The sequence below is a fragment of the Pelodiscus sinensis genome, chromosome 5, assembly GCF_049634645.1.
Source record: "Pelodiscus sinensis isolate JC-2024 chromosome 5, ASM4963464v1, whole genome shotgun sequence".
NCBI classification, from domain to species: Eukaryota; Metazoa; Chordata; order Testudines; family Trionychidae; genus Pelodiscus; species Pelodiscus sinensis.
The window spans coordinates 92,970,561-92,993,648 of NC_134715.1; the positions used below are offsets into that span (position 1 = coordinate 92,970,561).

Consider the following 23,088-nt stretch of genomic DNA (forward strand, 5'->3'; position numbering starts at 1 on the left):
CTGTGCTGGTGCCTCTGATAAAGAGGCAGCAGCCATGAGGTGGCAGTAGCCCTTGTCCATGGGGGATCTGAGCTCCCCATAGACACAGGCTGCTCTGCGGCATGCAGAGCAGCCTCTGTCCTCAGGGAGCTTGGATTCCCCACAGATGGGGCAGCTACCACAAAGCATCCTCCGCCCTCCGCAGGCCCAGGCTTGCTGCAGACAGAAGGTGCTCCGTGGGATATGGAGCAGTCTCTGTCCTGGGGGAGCTTGGACCCTCCCACGGACAAGGGCTACTTCATGGCAGCCTCTTCTCTCCTCCCTTCCCCTGTGGGCGGCGGGGACAGATGTCACTGCAGAGTTTTTAGGCTGGCTCCTCATGAGCACCGGCTCCTGCCTGCCCCCCCCCTTCGCTGCCGCTGTAGGAGGCAGCGGGTTTGTGGGAGCCGATACACATGGGGGAGTGGCTTGAAAGCTGGCTCCCTGTATTAACTCCTGCCTGCCCCCCTCCTACTCCTTGCTGCTGCCTCTCTATCACAGGCAGCAGCATGGGGTTGGGGGACCAGGCAGATCTGGTGCTTCCCCGGGGCACCTGCTTAAAGCCATCTCCTCATGGGCACTAGCTCCTGTTCCCCACCCCTTGCTGTCTTTGAGACAGAGGCAGCAAGGGGGGGAAGTGTGTGTAGTGGATAGGATTAACCAATAAGCCTTACTCACCTAGGCCTATTCTATTATTTACCTGCGTTTAACTTTAGGATTGGGGCCTTAATACAGTAAACTTCCGATAATCCGGCACCTTTAGGACCCAGGGGGTGCTGGATTATCAAATATGCCAGACCATCAGAAGGGGGGGCTATGAAAGGTCTGGGGTGGAGTGGGGGGGGGATGCGCCCCTCAGCGCTGCAGGACCAACCCGGCAGCACCCCAGCTGCTCTGCCCCAGACTTCCCCAAGTCAGCCGCTGCTGAAACTGACCAGCGGCTGACTCCGGAAAGCCCAGGGCAGAGCAGCCGGGGTGCTGTTGGGTTGGTCCTGCAGCATCAAGGGGCGGCGCTAGGGGACCAACCCAGCAGCACCCCAGCTGCTCTGCCCCGGGCTTCCCGGAGTCAGCCGCTGGTCAGTTTTAGCAGCGGCTGACTTGGGGAAGTCGGGGTCAGAGCTGCTGGGTGGGTCCTGCAGCACTGAGGGGTGGGGCTATGGGACCAACCCAGCAGCACCCCAGCTTTCCCGAGTCAGCCCCTGGTCAGTTTCAGCAGCGGCTGAATGGGGAAAGCCGGGGGCAGAGCAGCTCCAATTGTCCAGCTGCCCGGAGCACTTCCGGGTTCCAGATGGTGCCGGACCATCAGGAGTGCCAGATCATTGGATGCCGGACCACTGGAGTTTTACTCCACCTGTGAGGTACCCTCATTTTACAGAGTTTGTGTAGGAAGAAAAAATCATGTGAGATGCTCAACTTGTATAGTGGTAAGGAGCTTGTTACCACTATACCAAAGGTGTTAACATAACTCAGTCAACTGTACAACATGAGCCAACTGTTACACAGAGTTCAGAGTTTAGTATACAGAGAGACCTTACCTTGCTTACTACAATGGCAAATACACTATTACAAATCCATTTAATATTTTTTAGATACAGAAAAGGGGAAAAACCATATGAAAGATTAAAAATTAAGAGTTTTGTTTTAACAACACTCCTTGGTCCCTTTCCCTTTAGCTGGCGAGCTTTCAGCAGGGAAAAATCCCTTATATAACCATCTGTAAGATAGCAGTAAAATGGTAATAACTGTCTTTTTAGGGGAAAAGAGAAATTTAAATGCAGGACCAGAGCTGCTGCTGCTATCTCAGTTGATGTTTGGGATTCAGCTGCAGCTGGTATGAGTGGCAATATCATCTGGATCCCACTCTCCTCCCTGGCCCAGTCTGTTTCAGGATTAGGCTGACAAAGCCCATGGTGCCAGGAAACAGTAGGATGGCATTTTCTCTGTTCTTTCCTACTTCCCCAACAAAAATCTCTTTCTTGACCCAAAAAAGGAGTGATTGATAGATTAGTTCATCCTCTCATTATTTGTCTACCAATTAGGCCTAATATCTAAAATATCAATTTTAAAGTCATTAACTGTTGGGTCCAGAGCTCCTGTTTTTAATATGCATAATTTCAGCACAGTATGGGAATCTTATTAACCTAGACTTTCTGTTTAGACTAATTATTCTTTTTCCTCTTGCATATCTATCTTTCCCCTTCAACATTATTATAGGTTATTGTAACGCCTTATGATTCAAGCATTTTACAGTTGAAGTCACACTTTGAGTACATTTGTTGACCCATTGCTGGTATAAACAAGGGAGAGTCCCTTCCCAAAGAGTTTATAATCTCACACTGCTTTTAAGACATTTAGAAAGAAAGTTTTAAAATTGAAAGGGCTGTTATGAAATCTTGTTTACATCCTTTGTACAATTCTTATTTTTAATGTTTGGGCTGAAACGCCTCAAACCTGGCCAAACCATGATTTTGTTTTTTAATATTCTACAACATTTCTTATTTTCTAGCAGTGATGACACACATTCTTTGTTTTTCCTCCTCCTAGTTCCTATGGATGAGTTCTTAAGACTGAATACAAGTGCCTTTTACAAGTTGAAAAATATTTAGATTGCAGATGTAAAATCCTGTTTAATTAGTTAATGGGCTAAATATATTATTTAACTGGGTAACTGATGGGTGGACGGGCGCCACTTCCAGCTGTGGTTTCCCCCCCTGCAGGCAGGGTTTGTCCTAGCCTGTGCAGCCCTTGCCTCTGGTGGGCCCGTGGGTCTGGAACAGCCCCCTGCCTGCAACAGATGGGAGCTGCTCCAGCTCCTATCCGTTAACCTTAACCAGTAAGCCTCACCTGTTAAGCGTGAGGCTTACTGGTTAAACATTCACATCCCAAATTTTAATACACAAACTAACTGAAGACAACAAAATTGAAGCATGGTGCTTAGCCAGGATTTATTGCAGCAATTGTGGTGGGATGACTGACACACTCAAAAAGCAGTGGATCCAATTTTCCCCTTTTACTGGGGCTGCTTGGGATTTACCTTGGTGTATGTCAGAGAAAATTCTGGTCTTTTCAATCTAACAAGCCTGTAGTCTTTACACAATAAGACTGTCTACACTTGCGGCTTCTTGCGCAAGGGTTCTTGTGCAAGAAAACATCCACACTGCCGTGTGAGAGCTGTGCTTTTGTGAAAGAGCGTCCATGGCAGTGTGGATGCTCTCTTGTGCAAGAAAGCTCTGATGGCCATTTTAGCCATAGGGCTTGCTTGCCCAAGAAGTCCCTGCGGAGCATCTACACTACCCTCTTGCACAAGAGCTCCTGCACAAGAGGGCTTACACCTGTTAAAGAGCACACCTCTTGCGCAAGGAGCCCTCTCTTACCACACTGTACTGTACATTTCATTGCTCAAGTGCAGGCAGGCAGTGTAGACGCTCTGCAGATTCTTGCACAAGAACAGCCATACTTGCGCAATAACCCGCCAGTGTAGACAGCCTAAGATTTTAGTGGTGCACAGGTTTTGTTCTAGCAAACTGGTACAGCATCAACATTTAAGAAAGGTTGAAAATATTTAACAATGAGGGGGAGACGTTTGGACAAATATGGTGGGAAAGCTTTTCCCAAAATGGAGTGCCTGAACAAATTCTGCTTTGCAAAGGGGGAATTTTTCATCTGTTATCTTTAGCATGTGTGTCCTCAAAAGTTCTTAAGGGGATACTTTTTAAAAATATAAATCTAAGTAACAAGTGATTAATATTAAAAATTTAAAGTAAAACCCCCTGTATTTAAGAATCAGGCATAAGTAAACTTTGTTACAACTTATTAGGTAGATTCAAGTTTATAAAAGCTCAGAAATGGTTGTTTTTCACGCTCACTCATATTTTTAAACCTTCAGAACCACCCATCAGTGATTCATAAAATACTTAAACCATGAAGTAATATTGGAAAAACTTTCCAGCAGCATCATTCCTCAGATTGAGAAAACAGTTTAGTGTCTTTTCACAGCTGCATGATAGCCTTATGAGTAAGCTATTTTTATATTTCTGGTGTTCATATCAAATACTGTCATTTTAGTGAACACTCAGATTATTGCAATTAGCCAAAAACTACAGCAATGACTTTTCATGCAGATTTAAAACATAATTTATATCACTAATTCTAAAAAAGATAAGAATCTTTAATTGGAAATACAATGCAACAACTAGTGACAATTACTTCATTTCTTGGATGGTCATTTTTTAAATATTAATACCACAACCCTCCAATGCAATAGATCAAGGCCAGATCACGCAGTGAAGACCATGGAACAGGAAAGTTAGGAGGGTCCCAAATAAAAGCAATCATTCTTTTATGTTAATTAGTTGAGAATTAGGGACACAACCATTCTTGATTCTTTTAGACTGATCCACTCTTCTCTCGCTGGTTGGGCTGAAAGGGAAAATGGTGGAAGGACAGAATGTGAAGTGCTAATACAAAAATTTGAACATTTTAAGATTTCACACATTTCAAATTAACAAGTATTAGTCCCCACTAAATAAATAAATAATGGTGGAGATGGCACTCCCAGGAGAAGAAAAAAGTCACAACTGACACTGGCAAGATTTTCTTTCTTTAATTTAATACACTCTTCCTGATTTCACAATCAGTTTTATTTTACATAGACAAGCCATTTCTCTGTTTCCCCCTCTCATCATTCCTCTGCTCATCAAACCTGAATCTGTTTTGATACATTCCAAAGCTATCATTTTATGGAAACAAACTACTAGATGAATTAAAGTCACTTGTTTTACTAAGGGAGTAGAGTTACAGAAATATTAAATTCATTCATTATTCCACAATGTGGGATGCTATATTTCTGGAATTAATTGAACTTATGGAAAAGAGAATATTCCAATATGTAGGTGCCTTAAAGTAGGTCCATTTCCACCTTCAGATGATCTTTGTCTTCCTTTTTAATACTAAGTTCTTCAAGAAAAATTCACCTAATTTAAAATGAAAAATACCTAAATCAGTTTTAGGTGCTTTGGGGATTAAATAGAACAAATAAAGCAGTGTACATGTAGTCATAGTGTGTCCAATATACTAGAAAATCCAAACCTGAGAATTACAACATGAAGCTGGAAGTCAGGACTCCTGGTTGTCTTCCCTAACTCTGCTAGTGTGAAAGTCATTTAACATCTTTTATCTCAGCATATCAAACAATAAAATGGAACTGATCCCTATTTTAAACAGTACCATGAGACCCAAGTACTTCAAAAGGTGCTTTAGATTAAGCAGGAACAAAACCACACCTGGCTCTTTCTGCTGTCCATGCACAGCAAGCCAGGACCAGCTGCAATTTAGTACACTAAACTTTGTAAAAGAAAAATCAGTTATATAAAAATGACTTATTTCTAAGCCCTGAGTGAAGGCACGTGAGATGAAAGAGGGCATCTTTAAAACCCACTTTGCTCAGAAGCTATTGGCAAAAGCTGAAAATTATATAATGTTTTCAATAAATCCATTCCTGGAACTGTAAATGCAATACTAAATAATAGCTTGATCAAATATGCAGACTAACACGGCTACTCCTCTGAGACTTAAGTACCACTGTAATTGTTCAAGTAATAGCAACTATGATCAAACCCATTTGTTTAGATGAACTATAATAGGCAACACATTTGCTGTGTAGAAAAACAAAGAACCACTAGTGCAAGCATCTGTAATTACTTTAAAATTTTATTTTAAAATTGTGCAGTACTTTACCTGCTTTATAGGAAGAGCGCACTAGAGGCCCACTAGCTGTGTAATGAAATCCGAGCTCATTTCCCACTTTTTCCCAGTGTTTAAACTTTTCAGGAGTAACATATTCCTCAACCTGAATGGAAAAAAGTAATTACACTCAGATGGTAATAACTTTGACATAAATGATTTATGTTAGTGAACAGGATGCTAACTCCACTTTCAGACAAAATGTGGCAAGATGAAACTTATTTTAGATTTTATACTTTTCACACTGTTCATCACCTATGAAGCCAGGCTTCATGAACTGGGCTTGTTTAGTCTGGAAAAAAGAAGATTAAGGGGGGGACATGATAGCAGTTTTCAAATATCTAAAAGGGTGTCACAAGGAGGAAGGAGAAAATTTGTTCCTCTTGGTTTCTGAGGACAGGACAAGGAGTAATGGGCTTAAAGTGCAGCAGGGGAGGTTTAGATTGGACATTAGGAAAAAATTCCTAACTGTCAGGGTGGTCAAATATTGGAATAAATTGCCAAGGGAGGTGGTGGAATCTTCCTCTCTGGAGATATTTAAGAACAGGTTAGATAGACATCTGTCAGGGATGGTGTAGACGGAGCTTGGTCCTGCCTTGAGGGCGGGGGGCTGGACTCGATGACCTCTCGAGGTCCCTTCCAGTCCTATGATTCTATGATCAGTAAGCAGGTATTTCTAACATGCAGCCCATTAACAGACCCACATTGAAAAGCTTAACTGTTGAGAAAAGGTAGATTGGGAGGAGCAAGAAAGGCTACCCAATCCAAGGGGTGTCCTCTTCAAACATCCATAGCTGGTATATAGTGAAAAGGTATGCAGATGGGTGCAAGATTTCATTCTACAAGGGAAGTGGTACACTGTTGCTATCAGGTGCAGGCCATAGTCTACTTCCCATTAATTCAAGGCCTTTGTACCTTTAGATGGCGTTTTGTTGGTTGCATGTATTGTCCTAAGGTCAAACAATCCACCGCTGCCTCACGTAATACTATAAAAAAGAAAAGCAGATGACAGAATCATGATTTATCATCAGTCTAAAAATCATCTTGCCTAAAATGTAGCTCTGAGTGCAAATCATTAAATAAGCGATTAAATTCTATCCTCCAATGCATAGCATCAGAGGGCATGATTGAAGCGCTAAAGATAAATTGCAGGACTTATGTATAATACCTTAAGGCTGTATCTACACTGGCATGAATTTCCGGAAATGCTTAAAACGGAATACTATTCCGTTTTCAGTTTTTCTGGAAAAGGAGCATCTACATTGGCAGGCTGCTTTTCCGGAAAAACCCTTTTTCCGGAAAAGGGCCTGTGGCCAATGTAGATGCACTTTTCCGGAAAAGAGCCCCAATCGCCATTTTTGCAATTGGGGCTTTTTTCCGGAAAAGACTACTGGGCTGTCTACACTGGCCCTTTTCCGGAACAGTGTTCCGGAATAAGGACTTATGCCCGAGCGGGAGCAGAATAGTTTTTCCAGAATAGCAGCTGATTTTGTACAGTAGAGCATCGTTGCTTTTCCAGAAATTCAAGGGCCAGTGTATACAGCTCGCAGCTTATTCCGGAAAAGCGGCTGATTTTCCGGAATAAGTGGCCCAGTGTAGACACAGCCTAGAAGTACAAAGTATTTTGTAAACAAAAATATACTAAAAACTGATTTCAAGCGGTGTTAGTGCTTTCACTCTTTTACTGTCTTCTTCCGTGTGAATGTGGCTGATGTGTATCTGAGCGGGATCTGACATTTTTCCTGGTACTTCATTAGGATAGGCTAATTGACAAATCTGATAATCACTTACTTTCCCCATAGTTTCCACTAAGGAGCCTCTGCCCACACTGAATCATGAAGATGCAGCTTTCTATTTGATTTTTAATTGTATTTTTTAAAAATATTTCTCCCGGCTTGGTTCATTTTGCCTCCAATATCGCATATCTAGATGCCTTCCTGAAATCCCACTTCTTGCATGAGGTCTGCAAACCTGATTTCTCTCCTCAGAAGTATTAAAATAGTGATTTAAAAAAAAAAATTGACCTAGACTAAACATTTCCTGGTTGTATCAATAAAATCACTTGTGTGCATATTACCTATTTATATTATCAGCTTTTGAAGTTTGACTTGCATCACACTTTTCACTCTTAATGATGTCCTATAATTAAATGTAGGAAAGAGAATCTCTTCTCTAACATACTACAGTTTACCTTTAATGTCCACATTCTACATTTTTGAGCTTTTATGTTGTACCTGCATTCATTATTTATTTCCTTTTGGATAAAAATGATGAATTATTAGCATATCTAGGCCAGACTTTCAATTTGGTATAGTCTGCAACTAGACACAAAAAGCAAATGCTTCATTTTACTCCATGATTACAAGAGGCTTGATGCTGAAATTATGCATACAACTCTAATGAACAAACCATAAATCGAAGGCAAATTACCAATATTTTTACAAGCTCCACATCCTTATAGGGATATGCTAGTTTTGATGCCTTGGGAAGCATATATTCCTTCCCTGCTAAGATATCAACATAGGGTGGAACTAATTTATAGCAAACTTGGATTCAGTGAAATTTAAGAAAAAAATCCACCCTTCTCCTACCTAGCTGCTGAAAGATGCTATTCAGTGCCATGAGCGTGGTTCTTTTGAGCCAAGGGAGGGTTGAGAAATCAGGTTCTGACCAGCTCCTTCTCACCTCCCTTTCTCAATGTCTGTCCTAGCTATTAAGGCTAGGTGCTGGATTTGGCCCAGAATGAAGTAGCATTAAAGGCATATGTTGTTTCCATGTGAACATCAATTACAGTTAACGTGAACAAGAAAATGGTTCTGCAAAGAAACTATAGGCAGTCCCCGACTTACGCGGATCTGACTTATGTCGGATCCGCAGTTACGAATGGGGCTTTTCTCGCCCCGGAGGACATGGACTGCGGGACCTCACGGTCCCGCTGCCCGTGTACTCCGGGGCGAGAAAAGCTGCTCTGCGTCTCCCTGGTCTGCAGACCAGGAAGACGCGGAGCGAAGACGGGGAGGGGCTCGGGCAGCTGGGCAGCCCAGGCGCGCCTGGGCTGTCCTGCCGCCGGCTTCCCCCGCAGCCCCAGCCCCTCCGTGGCTTTGCAAAGCCTCGGGGGAAGCCGGCGGTGGGACAGCCCAGGCACGCCTGGGCTGTCCCACTGCAGGCGTGCTCCAAGGCTTTGCTCCCCGTCTCCCTGCAGACCAGGGAGACAGGGAGCAAAGCCGCGGAGCACGCCCGCAGGGGGACAGCTCAAGCACGCCCGGGCTGTCCCGCTGCGGGCGTGCTCCAAGGCTTTGCTCCCCGTCTCCCTGGTCTGACCAGCAGACCAGGGAGATGGGGAGCAAAGCGTCAGAGCATGCCAGCAGTGGGACAGCGCGGCGCGCCTGGACTGTCCCGCTGCCTGCTTGCTCCGTGTCTCCCAGGTCAGCAGACCAGGGAGACGGAGCAAAGCCGTGGAGGATTTGGGCGTCCGGCCACCCCCGTCTCCCTGGTCTGCTGGGGGGGGGGGGGGAGGTACAGCTATTGCCCCCCCAAGCAGACCTGTCTTTTCTTGACTACCCCTGGGGTAGAGCAGCTGGGGGCTGCCGGGTTGGTCCCGCAGCGCCGCTCCGGACCAACCCGGCAGCACCCCAGCTGCTCTGCCCCAGGAGTCCTGATTCAGCCGCTGCTGGTCAGTTTCAGCAGCGGCTGAATCAGGACCTGAGGCAGAGCAGCTCGGGTGCTGCTGGGTTGCTCCAGTAGTGCCGAGGAGCCGCGCTACTGGAGCAACCCAGCAGCACCCCAGCTGCTCTGCCCCAGGCGTCCTAAGTCAGCCGCTGCTGAAACTGACCAGCGGCTGACTACAGGAAGCCCGAGGCAGAGTTGCTCTGCCCCAGGCTTCCTGGAATCAGCCGCTGATCAGTTTCAGCAGCAGCTGACTTGGGGACGCCTGGGTTTCTTAAGTTGAATCTGTATGTAAGTCAGAACTGGCGTCCAGATTCAGCCGGGGTTGAAACTGATCAGTTTCACCAGCGGCTGACGCCAGTTCCGACTTACATACAGATTCAAATTAAGAACAAACCTACAGTCCCTATTTTGTACATAACCCGGGGACTGCCTGTACTCCACTAGGCTGTGTCTAGACTGGCAAGTTTTTCGGCAAAATCAGCTGCTTTTGCGGAAAAGCTTGCCAGCTGTGTACACTGGCCGCTTGAATTTCCGCAAGAACACTGACTTCTTACTGTAAGAAATCAGTGCTTCTTACAGAAATACTATGCTGCTCCCGTTCGGGCAAAAGCCCTCTTGCGCAAATCATTTGTGCAAGAGAGCCGGTGTAGACAGCACAGTACTGTTTTGTGCAAAAAAGCCCCAATGGCTAAAATGGCGATTGCGGCTTTTTTGTGCAAAAGCGTGTCTAGATTGGCACGGACGCTTTTCCACAAAAAGTGCTTTTTTTCCGTTAAAAGCATTTGCGGAAAATCACGCCAGTCTAGATGTACCCCTAGTGGTTAATACACACCATATTTTCCTGAGAGAGGGAGGAACAGGGTAAGAGCAATTGGATGAGTACGAGGGGGTGGTTAGCACACCAAAGAGGTGGGTTGCATCGTGCGGAATATGCTGAAGCAAGTGTGTTTTGGAGCAGGAGGCACTAAGTCTGAACTTTCATGCTTCCTGGAAACTACACTAATCAGCTGTAGGTAGACAGGCCTACAGTCTCCCCGTGCTGTGGAGCTGGGAGGAATTATATGAAATTCAACAATTTCATCCTATGCTGGGTTCTACTTACATTATATTAATCTTTATTTTTCTAAAAATTAAAGGTAAGTGCATATGTTTCAATAAGAAGGAATTGCAGATCAGGGAAGAGGAACAATAAGTGCATCAAAATGAAAAGAATTCTCCAAACAAAAAAAATCATTTATGCTACTTATAAAACAAATAAGTACAGTGACATAAATAGCCATTACAGATGCATATTTGAGATCCTGAAATGATTCTGAATGTTAAATCATATGAAGCCTGATCTAGCTCCCGCTAATGCAAGAGGTGGTGATGCACACTGTTTTCAATGGCAGCTCGATCAGACCCTTGGAACACTCTGAAGTTATTCCTGTCCATATGAAAAGAGTATGGACAACAGTTGTTGCAGAGTTTCAATTTTTAAGTTACACAAAATCTGTTTCCATAAAAAAATTAGAAAATATTTTTTCCCAACAGACCAACTTATATGCATTTGTGTCCATTTTAATTATGTTAAAATGCCCAAGCTTGCAATTATGTTCCAAAATTTTTATATATACATTATGCTTACATTTCATTGTTGAATATATTTGTTCATCTGTTTCGCCTAGGCCCAGCATAATAGATGTTTTAGAAATTATATCAGGTTGGACCTTCTTAGCATGCTTCAGAACTTGGAGGGATTGCTCAAAATTGGCCCGAGGATCACGTACTTTCCTTTAAAAATATTCATATTGACCATGGGAAGAAAAACACAGATACATGAGCTAAGGGACACGGAAACAATCACAAGTGCAAAAAACTCAGGGATCTGAAATTTTAGCAACTTTCTATGGTATATGTTCCTGCAAAACCAAAGCTTTCACTTAAAAAAAATTCCATTACTTCTCTTATTATTGATACAACCAAAGTGCTGCTGGTTGGTGAACTCAGTTTTGCAGAATATTTTCTGCACTAACCAACAGGGGCCAGATTCTCAACCTCAGTTCCATCCCCCATTATTCCATAATGCAAAAGGAATATAATTGGGTCACCGCTGACTGGTTGAGAATTCATGTACTAGAGCTGCTGTAAGATTGACAGAGCTAGTGCTAATGCCATTCCTCACTTTACCCTGCCCGCTTTCTCCACTGTAGAAGTGTCAGGAAAGGGAAGAGGTATAATAGGGCAGAGAGGGCTAAGGAGGGGGGCAGAGGAAAGCACTAGTGCCCTATGAAAATTCTGGACAGGCATATGGTCCCTTGGGCTGGGATTGCCTGAGAATCAAGGAGTTGTAACTGGCTCTTTGACAACAGTACTCCCTGTGCTAAGTATATTTTGGTGTGGTACACAAAGGAATCTGGTTTAAAGATTAACAGAAGTGCTAAGACACTACAGTGGTAGGGCTCATGTAAGTATCTGCTTAAGCCCCAATCCTGCAAGCTGTTCTGTACAGAACTCCACTATTTAGATTGTAAGGTCTTTGGGGCAAGGATGGTCTTTTATCAAATGTCTGTATGGGTTCTAGCAGAGTGAGGCCCTGATGTTTGTTAGGGCCTCAATGCTCTACCATAATGCAAAAAAGAGTCAACAATAGTAAAGATGAAATTGTTTTGCCTGTGTTGGGAAACAGCCCTGACTGAGCTGTGTTTGAAGTCTACATGACAATTTAGTTAGAGCCATTTAAGAACTGTCTATGCTGGGAAGTTTTAGCGTACATTAACACAGGAAAATTTACGTATACATTAAAACCAGTTTGAGCTAATTCAGTTTACATAGTTTGACCAGCAGTATGAATATGGCCCAACCATATGTAAGCTGAATACAGCTGTAGACTTCAGAGTGTGATGATGTCACTTTGAATTTCCAAGTTATTAGGAAAAAAGGCCAGTATGTGGGCGTATGGAAAGTTGTACTGGAGACCCTCCTGGAAGAGAAAAGAACATTAGTCACTCAAAGAAATTGGGTTGGCTGAATCACTTTTTAAGGGGTATAAAACTTTTCATCTACTACTTTACTATAATAGGCAGTCCTCTGCTGGTAGAAATCATGTATAGCACCTATGGCTATCAAGGAAGGAAAGCAGATGATTCTGGAAATTTCACTGAGAAGTGTAACATAACTTTAATATGAAGACAATGGACTTGGCTCCCACTGATGGGACTGAGACATGGTGATGATAAAGAAATGTTGTGGGCTGTTGGCCAAATATTCAGTGTGTGACAAATAAAACTTCATTTTGAAAACATAATTCCATAGTCTTGCAGAATCTGAAGCAGAGCATAGGCCATTGCATCATGAATTTTATAATCACATTGCCCCACTTTTCCATACTAAATTAAAGGCTTTTAAATATTTTGGAAAGTTCCATAATAGATTCTAAATATCCTCAGGACAAGAAAGAAAACATATCTACTATTTAATTATTATATATAATAAATTATTATTATTATATTATATCATCATCTGAGATTTGGACATGCCACTGACACAGAGTATATGAGCCTAAAACAAACTAATCATATTACAGTTTATTGATTTAGATGACTCTCTATTCTGCCATCTTTGACAGTTTTATCAGAATTATAGAAAACCAACTTACCACACTAGTGCTCACTGTAATATTTCAGACCTGGCCTTGCAATGGGGTCTGTTATTACAAATGTCAGTGGAAATCTGCACAGGAATCTATACTAGTGGGGATTGTTATAGGTTGGAGGTTAATGGAAAATCTACAATGCTCACATGCCCTACAGAATAAGAGCAAAATACAGGCAGTCCCCGGGTTACGTACAAGATAGGGACTGTAGGTTTGTTCTTAAGTTGAATTTGTATGCAAGTCGGAACTGGTACATATTGTAGGGGAAACTCTAGCCAAACATTTCTCCAGAGCTCAGTTTTATTCTCCCACACCTCACTTCCCTCAGTCCTTTATTCTCAAGCTGAGATGTCTGCTGAGAAAAGCCACTCCGTGTCTCCCTGGTCTGCTGGGGGGGGGGGGAGGCGCTAGCTTCGCGTCTCCCTGGTCTGCTGGGGGGAAGCAGCTAGTGCGGGGTTGCCTCACCCCGTTTGTAAGTAGGGATCCGATGTAAGTCGGATCCATGTAACCCGGGGACTGCCTGTATACTAAGCAGTACAAAAACTGAAATAGAACAAAACATTATTTGAATTTAGGGCAATCAACATAATTAATAATTATGCAGCCAGGTATATCTGAACACATATTTAAAACATGTATAGGGATTGGCTTACCACGTACATTTTCTTTCCTTCCAAAAAGAGGTTCAACGTGCATGTGAAAATGAAAATAACTATTTTTGTCTTAATGTAATTACATGTATCTTTCTTGTATACTATCTTTTGTACAAAATAGACCTCGCCTACCTTCTGTTAGAATAAGTATTTACCTTTCTTTTATAAATAAGCTTCTCATATGAAAATTTACTTAAAAATGTATGGTAGATAGAAGGTCTACTTTTTAATTTTTATCTTGAAATGTTATTTGATAATAAGATATGGAGGATTTTTACTATTTATAGCATTGTGATGTAGATACTACCAGTGAGTGGAGTTAAAAGGAAGTGTAGTTAAGGTTTAATGTTGTTCATCTAAATATTGCTTTCATAAGAATATTACAGAATACTTCCTAATTATATATGCCCTATTATTTATTTATATACCTATATCACCTCTAATCACCTCTGTAACTCTGAAACAGTTTCCACATTATGGGCGTATACATCTAGTCCAGATAAGGCAACTTTCTCCACTGCTTTAAGGTCCCCTCGAAAATCAGGGGTTAAACATTCTACTAGAATTTTTGAATTCCTGAAAAACAAAGAATGAAAAATGAACTTACTTGTCATATTTCTATTATTGGTGTTCAAATATTTCAGTAATATGATATTAAAATATCACATTATTTTAAAAGTTTTAAGAAATCAAAATTCAGTATTTTTTAAAACAAATAACTTTATTTTGTCAATTTAAAGTTAAGTCAAGTTAAACATCTAAAACAACAGAGCTGTGAAAATACTTGATAGTTAATTTTTATTCAAAACATAATATAGGTACAACAACTGCTTTGAACTAGTGCAAGAAATAAAATGAATTCCAAGTCAAGCTGTGGGAATGAAATCTACAATCTTCTAACAAAGATGCAAGCATGTGCTAAAATAATATGCTGGCACCAATGCATAAAGTGAAAAGTAGTAGAAGGTGTTCATGGGAAAGTATAAAGGTGAAATCAGGGACGCCAAAAGCAGCTCCTTGGAAAAAATGGCAAAGCTGAGAGGTCAGAGCTGGAAAATAAATCCGATTATCTTTGGAACGCAGTTACAACAGTTTTTTTCTTTTCCCAAATCCATTAATACTGCGCTAGAACCCTACCATTGAAATATAAACATCCACAAACAATTGGTAGATGTTTCCCACTTGTCTAAATATTTGGTCCAAAGAAACAGTTTAGTGTTTAATTTTAAAAGGCATCTGGGATAAATTTAAATTAATCAGGAGAACATTCTTACCTATCCATTTAATCTAACTTGTCAGTGATTACACAAGTATGGATGAAAAATCAAAGAGTTCACAGATAGGACTGCCATTTATTATATTTTTGTACACCAAACAGCACAATGGAGTTCAAACTGCTTTTGGCCTCTTACTACTACAACAACGTACAGTAAATGCTGAATAATAACAAATAGTAACAAATTAATAACCTACCTTTCCTTCAAATGTAATACAGTTTTTGCAAAGTGTTCTGCTCCACCATCAGGCATATCTAGAAACAATTCAATGCTTTGGTATTTTTACATTCAAGAAAAATACTTACTTTTGCGTAATTCTTTGTGGCTTTGAGTCTAATTACACAAATGTAAAGTAATTGCAAGTTAAAGTTGAGATTCCATCCTTAACTTACCACTTATGTTCAAATCAGGGGTGAGGAACCTCAAGCCTAAGGGCCAAATGGAGCCCTGGAGACTCATGGATCCTCTGTATTGCTGGTACTCCAGCTCCCCTGTCACCCACCCACAGGGCTGCAGCATACAAAATCTACTAGCCTGAGCAGCCCCAAGGCTCTAGTGTGTGAGAGGAATGTGAGGAGTGTCTTTCTCCTTCTCAGACAGGGGCTTCTCACTTGTGTGTGGCCCCTGACTGATTTTTCTATGGGTCAGTGGCCCCTGACCCAAAAAAGATTCCCCACCTCTGGCCTAAATCATGCACTATGTATGCTACCATACACTTAGCTATACCCAAAGTAAGTATGGTTAGACAGAATCTGAATCTTAATTCTAAGTTACTCTGCTTATATGAATTTACCTTAGGCCCTTGAACCTTAGCACAGCTCTATATGGTTTTGAGGGGTGCCAATTTTCTACTGACGGGGATGTGTTAAAACCCACTTCTTTGCCCTGGGTTTGCCCCAGGCTCCACCATCACTCCACCCTTTCCTGTCCAACCCCCACTCCACCCCTTGCACCAAGCCCTTACTTTGAGCAAACCCTGCCCTCGCTCCCACCTCCTTCCCCACAGGAGCTCCTGCATGCCACAGAACAGTTGATCTATGTGCTGGGAGGGAAGTGAAGATATTCACGGAGGGGCTGGCAATAAGTGCTCAACACCCACCATTTTTTCCCGTGGGTGCTACAGTCCCAGAGTACCCACCAAGTTGACACCAATGATTATAGTTTAATTTATTTTTAATCCCGCAGAAATAGTTTAAGAAAAAGAGAAATATTTACAATAAGAAATTGTTTCTGGTCTTTTATTGAAAGCTTCTGTTGGAAGCTAAGCTATTGATCTTTCAATAGAAGACAAGACACTCTTTTTCTGATACGGTCCTTACACCAAGAGAGCAACAGCACAAATGAACCATCACAACCTTTGTGAAAAGGTAACGATATTTTTTAAAAATTAGCCTTCATTTAAATAGACTGAATCAGTTCCAATAGAAACCAACATTAACAAGTTACATAATTGTATATCTTCTGTGTGTATTTCACCAGCATAAGAAATAAAGATTAATCAGGAAGAGCATTTTGTAAGCTCTGCAAAGTTTCTGTGTCATTCATTCCTTTCATCAGTCATATAAAAATTTAAACCATATACCTCTAATAACCCAAATTGACTAAGGACTCTAAAATGTTTGCATAGTGTATATGGTAGCTTACATGGAAAACATTACTGATACCATACTAACCATCTCTGTCCACAGATGTCAATACAACATAATCCAAGCCCCATTCAGCAATAGCTTTTGCTGTATTGTAGGGTTCATTAAGGTCCAATGGAGGTGGATTTTTTGCTGTCTTTACTGAACAAAATCTGCAACCTCTTGTACATGTGTCACCCATCAACTGAAATAAGAAAAGATTGTTAACTTTATATTTTTAAACTTTGTATTATTCAGTCAAGAAACTACTGAATGTGCTATTTCAAAGACTCTCTTGTTGAAAACCAAAGAAGAGAGAAATTTGTTGTGCACTTTAACATAATATACTTATGTCACTATGCTGGAGATTTTTGTTTACCCAAATTTTCTAACAATAGAACATATTTCCTACTGTAAAAAGTGGTTTGACTTACCATTATAGTGGCAGTGGCAGTAGCATACTCACCCCCTCCCCAGCACTCTCCAATGTTGGGACAACGTGCTTCCTCGCACACCTATAATTAAAATGTCATTAATAATAATAAATGACATTTCTATAACACCTTCCATCAATGAAATTTAGTCTCGCTTCTGAGACAGGTAATGAAATTATGATGAGGAAACTAAATCATAGACAGTTTAAGTGAGATGCTCCAGTCAGTGGCAGAGCTGGGAAGAGAACATACTTCACTTGACTCCACTCTTATGTCTTACCCATAATACCATTTGTCCTCTAAATTATACAATTCCCTGAATTCTGTTCATAAAAATGACTCTCAGTATTCACACTCTAAACTGAATCAATTATGCACATTTTAGATCTAATAAAAAGTTCATAAAAATTCACAAGATCTACAATAAATTAAAGAACAATCTTATCCATATAAGCCACAAAATGTATAAGTAATGCACAAACTCTCTGCTGCTCCTGTACAATGGTGCAAATTTCACACCATGAAAACAATGCTTTCTTCCTAGAGGAAAACTTATCAGGCATTAGACTTACTGTATGAAGATTTAAACTTCTTAGTGTATTCTTCAGTTTATTATAGTTCTTTCCTATGGGAATCTCAGTTTTTAGCCATGGAGGAAGTCGCAGCCTAAATGATATCAAGCAAATGTAAGTATTAATAAATTTCCTACATGTAATCATTTAACTCCATAGATCTACTTTACTTTTTGTTACAGTTGCTGGGTATAAGAGATTATTTGAAGCTGATCATGACTCACAAATGAGTTTAATGTTTTGTTAAAAGTACCATATTTCTTAGTTCCACACTCATTTTATTAGCCTGATCATCAACTCTGCTGCCATGCTATATATGGCAATTCAGACTTTGGCAATAAAATTACATAGCTATTAAAAACTCTGAATAACTACAGCTTTTGAATTTAATCTTCATGAATCTGTCTACATACAGAAACAAACCCAACAATATATCAAAAACAAAAATTGGGCATTTTATCCCTCTGATACATATTTATAACATGCTACTGTTCATGGCACAGACACTCCAATGCCTTCAAGATATGTTGGTGGCTATTTCACCAGAGGAATCATAGCTACTACTAGAATACTATTTAAATTGCATTTTTCAAAGTACAAAACCAATACAATATTGACAGCTAAAATCTTTTGGACAGTGCCATGGAGTGGGACATATTCTGCCCTTTCTTACACTGGTGTAACTTCCCTGACCCTTATAGAGTTTCACGGGTGTAAATGGAAGCAAACTTTGCCTATGTAATCTTCTTTACAATATTGGGGGCCTAGGTTTAATTGCAGAATCTTTATTGTTGGAGACGCATGAACCAGAAAGAACCCAGCTTGTCTTTAAGATTTCAGACTGACTTTGTGTAGCTGGAAGTCCCTAAAAATAATCTATTTAACTTGAAAAATGGACATATTTGATCTCGAAATATTTGACACACTAAACATAGTGTTCCAAAATGTCATTTTTATCATAACTCTTTCAGATTAGAACTAAATTTTATAGAATAACACAGATTGTCATAATAATACATGGGTTTGTATAAAAGATGGATGCCTATAATTCCATAATGTATTATTTAGTGCACTAAAGCAATTAGCAGCTAATATGAACACGTCCCAACACAAGGACTACAGATACTACATTAAATTAGGGCAAAACTTATACCAGGGCTGATTATATTACTTCTGAATGAGACTTTATGTTACTACTGACTTTACACAGAGTGGTTGTTACTGAACACTACTAAATTACTTATTAATAAACCACATACAACTGTGGTGCAAATTCCTTTTTACCATGAATACATTCAGGAATAGGTTAAAAAAAAATCAAACTTGCCAAAATCATAAGTGATTTATTTAGATCTGTGAACCTTCAGTATTATTTTATTCATCAAGTAAGTGATTCCTTCCCCAGCTATAATTAAAACAGAGCTATGTAGGTGGTATTTTAGGTATTAGGGTTTTTTACTTGTATTTATAACAGTTAATCTTATCAATTGTGTTAAAATTACTATTAGCTGTCTTATCTACACGTGTTGTGCTTAAAGAGGTCATATAAGAACTAATACTTTCCCCTCTTCAAATGACCGTTCCTTCTAAAATGAAGTATGAAGTAGCCATTCCGGTACTACACAAATTGATAAAAACAATATGGTACATGAAGGTATTTGTATACTGTAGAGTACCCAGAAATATCAAGTACAGTAAACTTCCGATAATCCGGCACCTTTGGGACCCAGGGGGTGCCGGATTATCAGATATGCCGGACTATCGGAAGTGGGGGCTATGAGGGCTCTAGGGTGGTGTGGGGGGGATATCACTCCAAACCCCTCATAGCACCCCCTTCCGATAGTCCGGCTCTGCCCCAGGCATCCCCGATTCAGCCGCTGCTGGTCAGCAACTGAACCTCAGTTGCTCTTGGGGACACCTGGGGCAGAGCAGCTGGGGTGCTGCCGGGTTGGTCCCACAGCGCCAAGGGGCGGCACTACCGGACCAACCCGGCAGCACCCCAGCTGCTCTGCCTCAGGCATCCCCAAGTCAGCCGCTGCTGAAACTGACCAGCGGCTGACTCAGGGAAGCCCAGGGCAGAGCAGCTCTGCCTTGGGCTTCCTGGAGTCAGCCGCTAGTCAGTTTCAGTGGCGGCTGAATCGGGGACGCCGGGGGCAGAGCAGCTGGGGTGCTGCCGGGTTAGTCCCACAGCGCTGAGGGGCAGCACTACAGGACCTACCGGCAGCACTCCAGCTGCTCTGCCCCCGGCTTCCCCGATTCAGCCACTGGTCAGTTTCAGCAGCGGCTGAATCGGGGAAGCCGGGGGCAGAGCAGCTCCAGTGGTCTGGTTGCCCAGAGTACTTCCGGGTTCCTGATGGTGCCGGACCATCAGGAGTGCCGGACCATCAGATGCCGGACCATCAGATGCCGGACCAATGGAGTTTTACTGTAGTAAACAAAGTATGATACTACATCAGAGTAGAGTATAATTACTTAAAACTATAATTACCTTTCTCCCTTCTGGCGTTTCAGATTGCCTTTATACTCAGCCCACATGCTCTTGTCTGAAAAATCCCCAGATACAAAGTCTTGCAAATCAGGTCCATCTTGCAGAAATTCCTTCTTTTCATCTGGCAAAGAACCTGATGCTCTGTACTGGCTGCACCCATGGCTTCCACATACCTAAACAAAGCAGAACTGTATTATCTATTTAATTATAAATGTGCTATATGTATTGGATATATGCTAGTGTACATCTCTTGAGAGGTGAAAGGACTTATTTTAGCTTCATACAGAAGCTAAAAAGTTAACAATTTACTTGAAGCATGTAAATAAATAACAGGAAAGACTTCAAAAACAACAATAGACTAGTAGCACCTTACAGACTAATAAAACATGTAGATGGTATCATGAGCTTTCGTGGGCACAGCTCACTTCTTCAGAAGACAGGAGTGTTAAAAGTCCAGATCCAAGAATAAATAAGGGAAGGCGGAGGGGGGGAAGAGAAGGAAAAGGAGGGGAGGAAGAAAAAAGAGAGACAGTGAGTAGATAAGCTTCAGAGCGGTAGCCGAGTTAGTCTGTACAGTAAAAACTTAAAAAACAACAAATAGTCTAGTAGCACCTTAAAGACTAACTAGTTGTACCTACTTGTACAACACTCCTGTCATCTGAAGAAGTGGGCCATGCCCACGAAAGCTCATGATACCATCTACATCTTTGTTAGTCTGTAAGGTGCTACTAGTCTATTGTTTTTTTTAAGTCTTTCCTGTTACAGACTAGACTCAGCAATCCCTCTGAAGTAAATAACAGTTCATGATGGGCAGGCACTGGAGGAAGAGCAAGCTGTCCATCCTAAAATTTAAGATAATAAATTATTACTGCCTAATTATTTAGAACTACTGTGGAAGATTTATTTTCACAATTTAAATCTAAGTTCCATCTTTGGAAGTTTGTGCTCAGCTCTCCTCGATTTAAATGGGAGCTACGAGCACATACCCGATAGCAGAACTTTTGCTCATTTTCGAGTACAATCATTTGAAAATCCAGAACAGGCAATAGGAACTCCAATCAGCAGATGGAGACTGGAAAATAACATTTCCTGGTCTCATTCCCTATAAAGGATGCAGCAAAGCCCTTAAGTTTCAAGAAGTGAAAATCAAAACAAGGGAAGAAGCTGAACATGTAAATGTGAACAAAGCAATAAGCAATAAAGTGGTGTCTCTGTCAGCACTGCTTCCTGCAGCTCCCATTGGCCAGCAATGGCAATCTGCGGCCAAGAGGAGCTGCTAGCAGCTATAGCTGCGGACTCAAAGGTAAATAAAGCATCTGGCAGCCTGCCAGGGTCAAGCCCTGCTGAACCTCGTCCAGCCTGCAGGCCGTTTATTGCACAGAGTCTGGGGTCAGCTCCGTGCGGCACTACTTGGTATTCAAAGGGGCAGCGCTGCATGGACTCTGGGGTCAGCTCCATGCGGTGCTGCTTTGAAACACTGAGGTGACATTTCAAAGGGGTAGTGCCACATAGCTGAGCCTGGGATCAGCTGTGCAGCGCTGCCCCTTTGAAACATCACCGGAGCGTTTGTGTAGAGCCCAGGGTCAGCTGGAGACTCCCCAGTTGACCTGGGCTCTGAGTGGCATTTCAAAGTGGCAGCACAGCATGGAGCTCAGAGTCAGCAGGGGACTCTGAGTCCCTCCTTAAACCAGGCTCCATGAGGATGCTTCCGTTTTGAAATGCACAAAACCGCTGGTGGGGACTCTTGTACATTTCAAGCTGGCACCTGCATGCAGCCTGGAGTCAGCGGGACTTCCTGCTGGTTCTGGAGCTGCATGTGGAGTTCCGCATTCCCAAAATGTAAATCAACTACTCAACTAATAAATTACTTAATATTTAACATCGTTACTCCTCCTGGCATCTCAAAGCAGAGTTCAGCTGCAGGCATAGCGTGGGAGAGTCCTGCCATTACTGCTACTCTTCCCTCTCCACAACTGAGCTCTCACACACCACGGAGGATGCAGAAGAAACACAAAGCAGCAGTGTCGCAGTCAAAATTCTTCTTCTCAGCTCCCTGTAACTTGAACAATCTAATTCCCATTTTTTTTCTTTTTACCCCTCCCTTATTCGATCTGGGCTGTTAATGCTCCACTCATCTGGAGAAATGGGTTGTGCCCACGAAAGCACAGGGACAGGAACCAGCCACTCGGTGCAGAGCCACGCCCGGTAGCAGGAGGGCTCGGTCTCAGGGGGACGAGACGCGGCTACTAGCCAGGCGAAGCTACAGCCACCAGGCAGGGCGGGGGCGATGCACGGAGCCGCGGGGCGAGCGGGAAAGACCCGGCCGAGGGGCGGCAGCTGCCTGGACCGGGCCACTCTCCAGCTCACTCACCCGCCCCTGGGGCCCCAGCAACAGCAGCCTCAGGCTCGTCATGGCGGCGGCGCCACAGCAGCGGCCGCGCGGGAGCAGCGCCATGACCCCTGGGCGGGGAGGCGCCGCGGCCTCGGCCGCTCGCTTTCTGTCCCCCTCCGAGCCCTGAAGAGCCGTCCCGATCGATTTGTTCGGAACTCACCGGATCTGCCTGCCCCCATGCCCTTTTTGCGCGGGCCTTGATGCGCTCGGCGGTCGATCGCTCCTGCCTCGGAGACGGTTGGCCGAGCGCGATGACGTCAGCCTAGGCGGAGGGCCTACAAGAACGCGATGACGAAAGACGCTCTCCCTTTCCTTTCGGTCTGCAGCGAGGTGAGGAGTGTTTCTGGTTCGCAATCTGCTGCCATCCGCGGCCCCGGGGCCCTCTCGCGCTGCGCCGCTGCCGGGCCCGGCCCGGGGGGGCTCTAAGGGCCGTTGGGGCCGCCCCGGAGAGGCACTTGGCCCCGGCCCGGGGGAGAAAGCCCCGGGCACAGTCACCCCCCCCCTCCGGGAAGCTAGGCCGGGAGCCGGCGCTGGTGCCCTTTTCCCGAGCCGCGCGGGGGCTGTCGGGCCGGGTCTTAGTGGCG

The 23,088-nt window shown here is 42.9% G+C and overlaps 1 protein-coding gene across 3 annotated transcripts; it reads right to left on the reverse strand.

Annotated features, from left to right (window-relative positions):
• Positions 1 to 4,606: 4,606 nt before the first annotated feature.
• Positions 4,607 to 22,698, reverse strand: LIAS (lipoic acid synthetase). Of its 3 annotated transcripts, XM_075930572.1 has the most exons (12): positions 22,608 to 22,698; positions 22,484 to 22,572; positions 20,113 to 20,285; positions 17,625 to 17,718; positions 17,053 to 17,133; positions 16,667 to 16,823; positions 15,190 to 15,247; positions 14,164 to 14,292; positions 11,057 to 11,202; positions 6,676 to 6,746; positions 5,755 to 5,866; positions 4,607 to 4,991 (listed from the first exon to the last, which is right to left on the reverse strand). In XM_075930572.1, the coding sequence occupies exons 1-12, from the start codon at positions 22,681 to 22,683 to the stop codon at positions 4,939 to 4,941; spliced, it is 1,239 nt and encodes a 412-aa protein (XP_075786687.1). In that variant the 5' UTR covers positions 22,684 to 22,698; the 3' UTR covers positions 4,607 to 4,938. The 3 variants fall into 3 exon arrangements, with proteins under 3 accessions (XP_075786687.1, XP_075786685.1, XP_075786686.1); XM_075930570.1 differs by having other exon boundaries at positions 22,484 to 22,670; XM_075930571.1 differs by lacking the exons at positions 4,607 to 4,991; positions 5,755 to 5,866; positions 6,676 to 6,746; positions 11,057 to 11,202 and adding an exon at positions 11,209 to 12,391 and having other exon boundaries at positions 22,484 to 22,680.
• Positions 22,699 to 23,088: the final 390 nt, after the last annotated feature.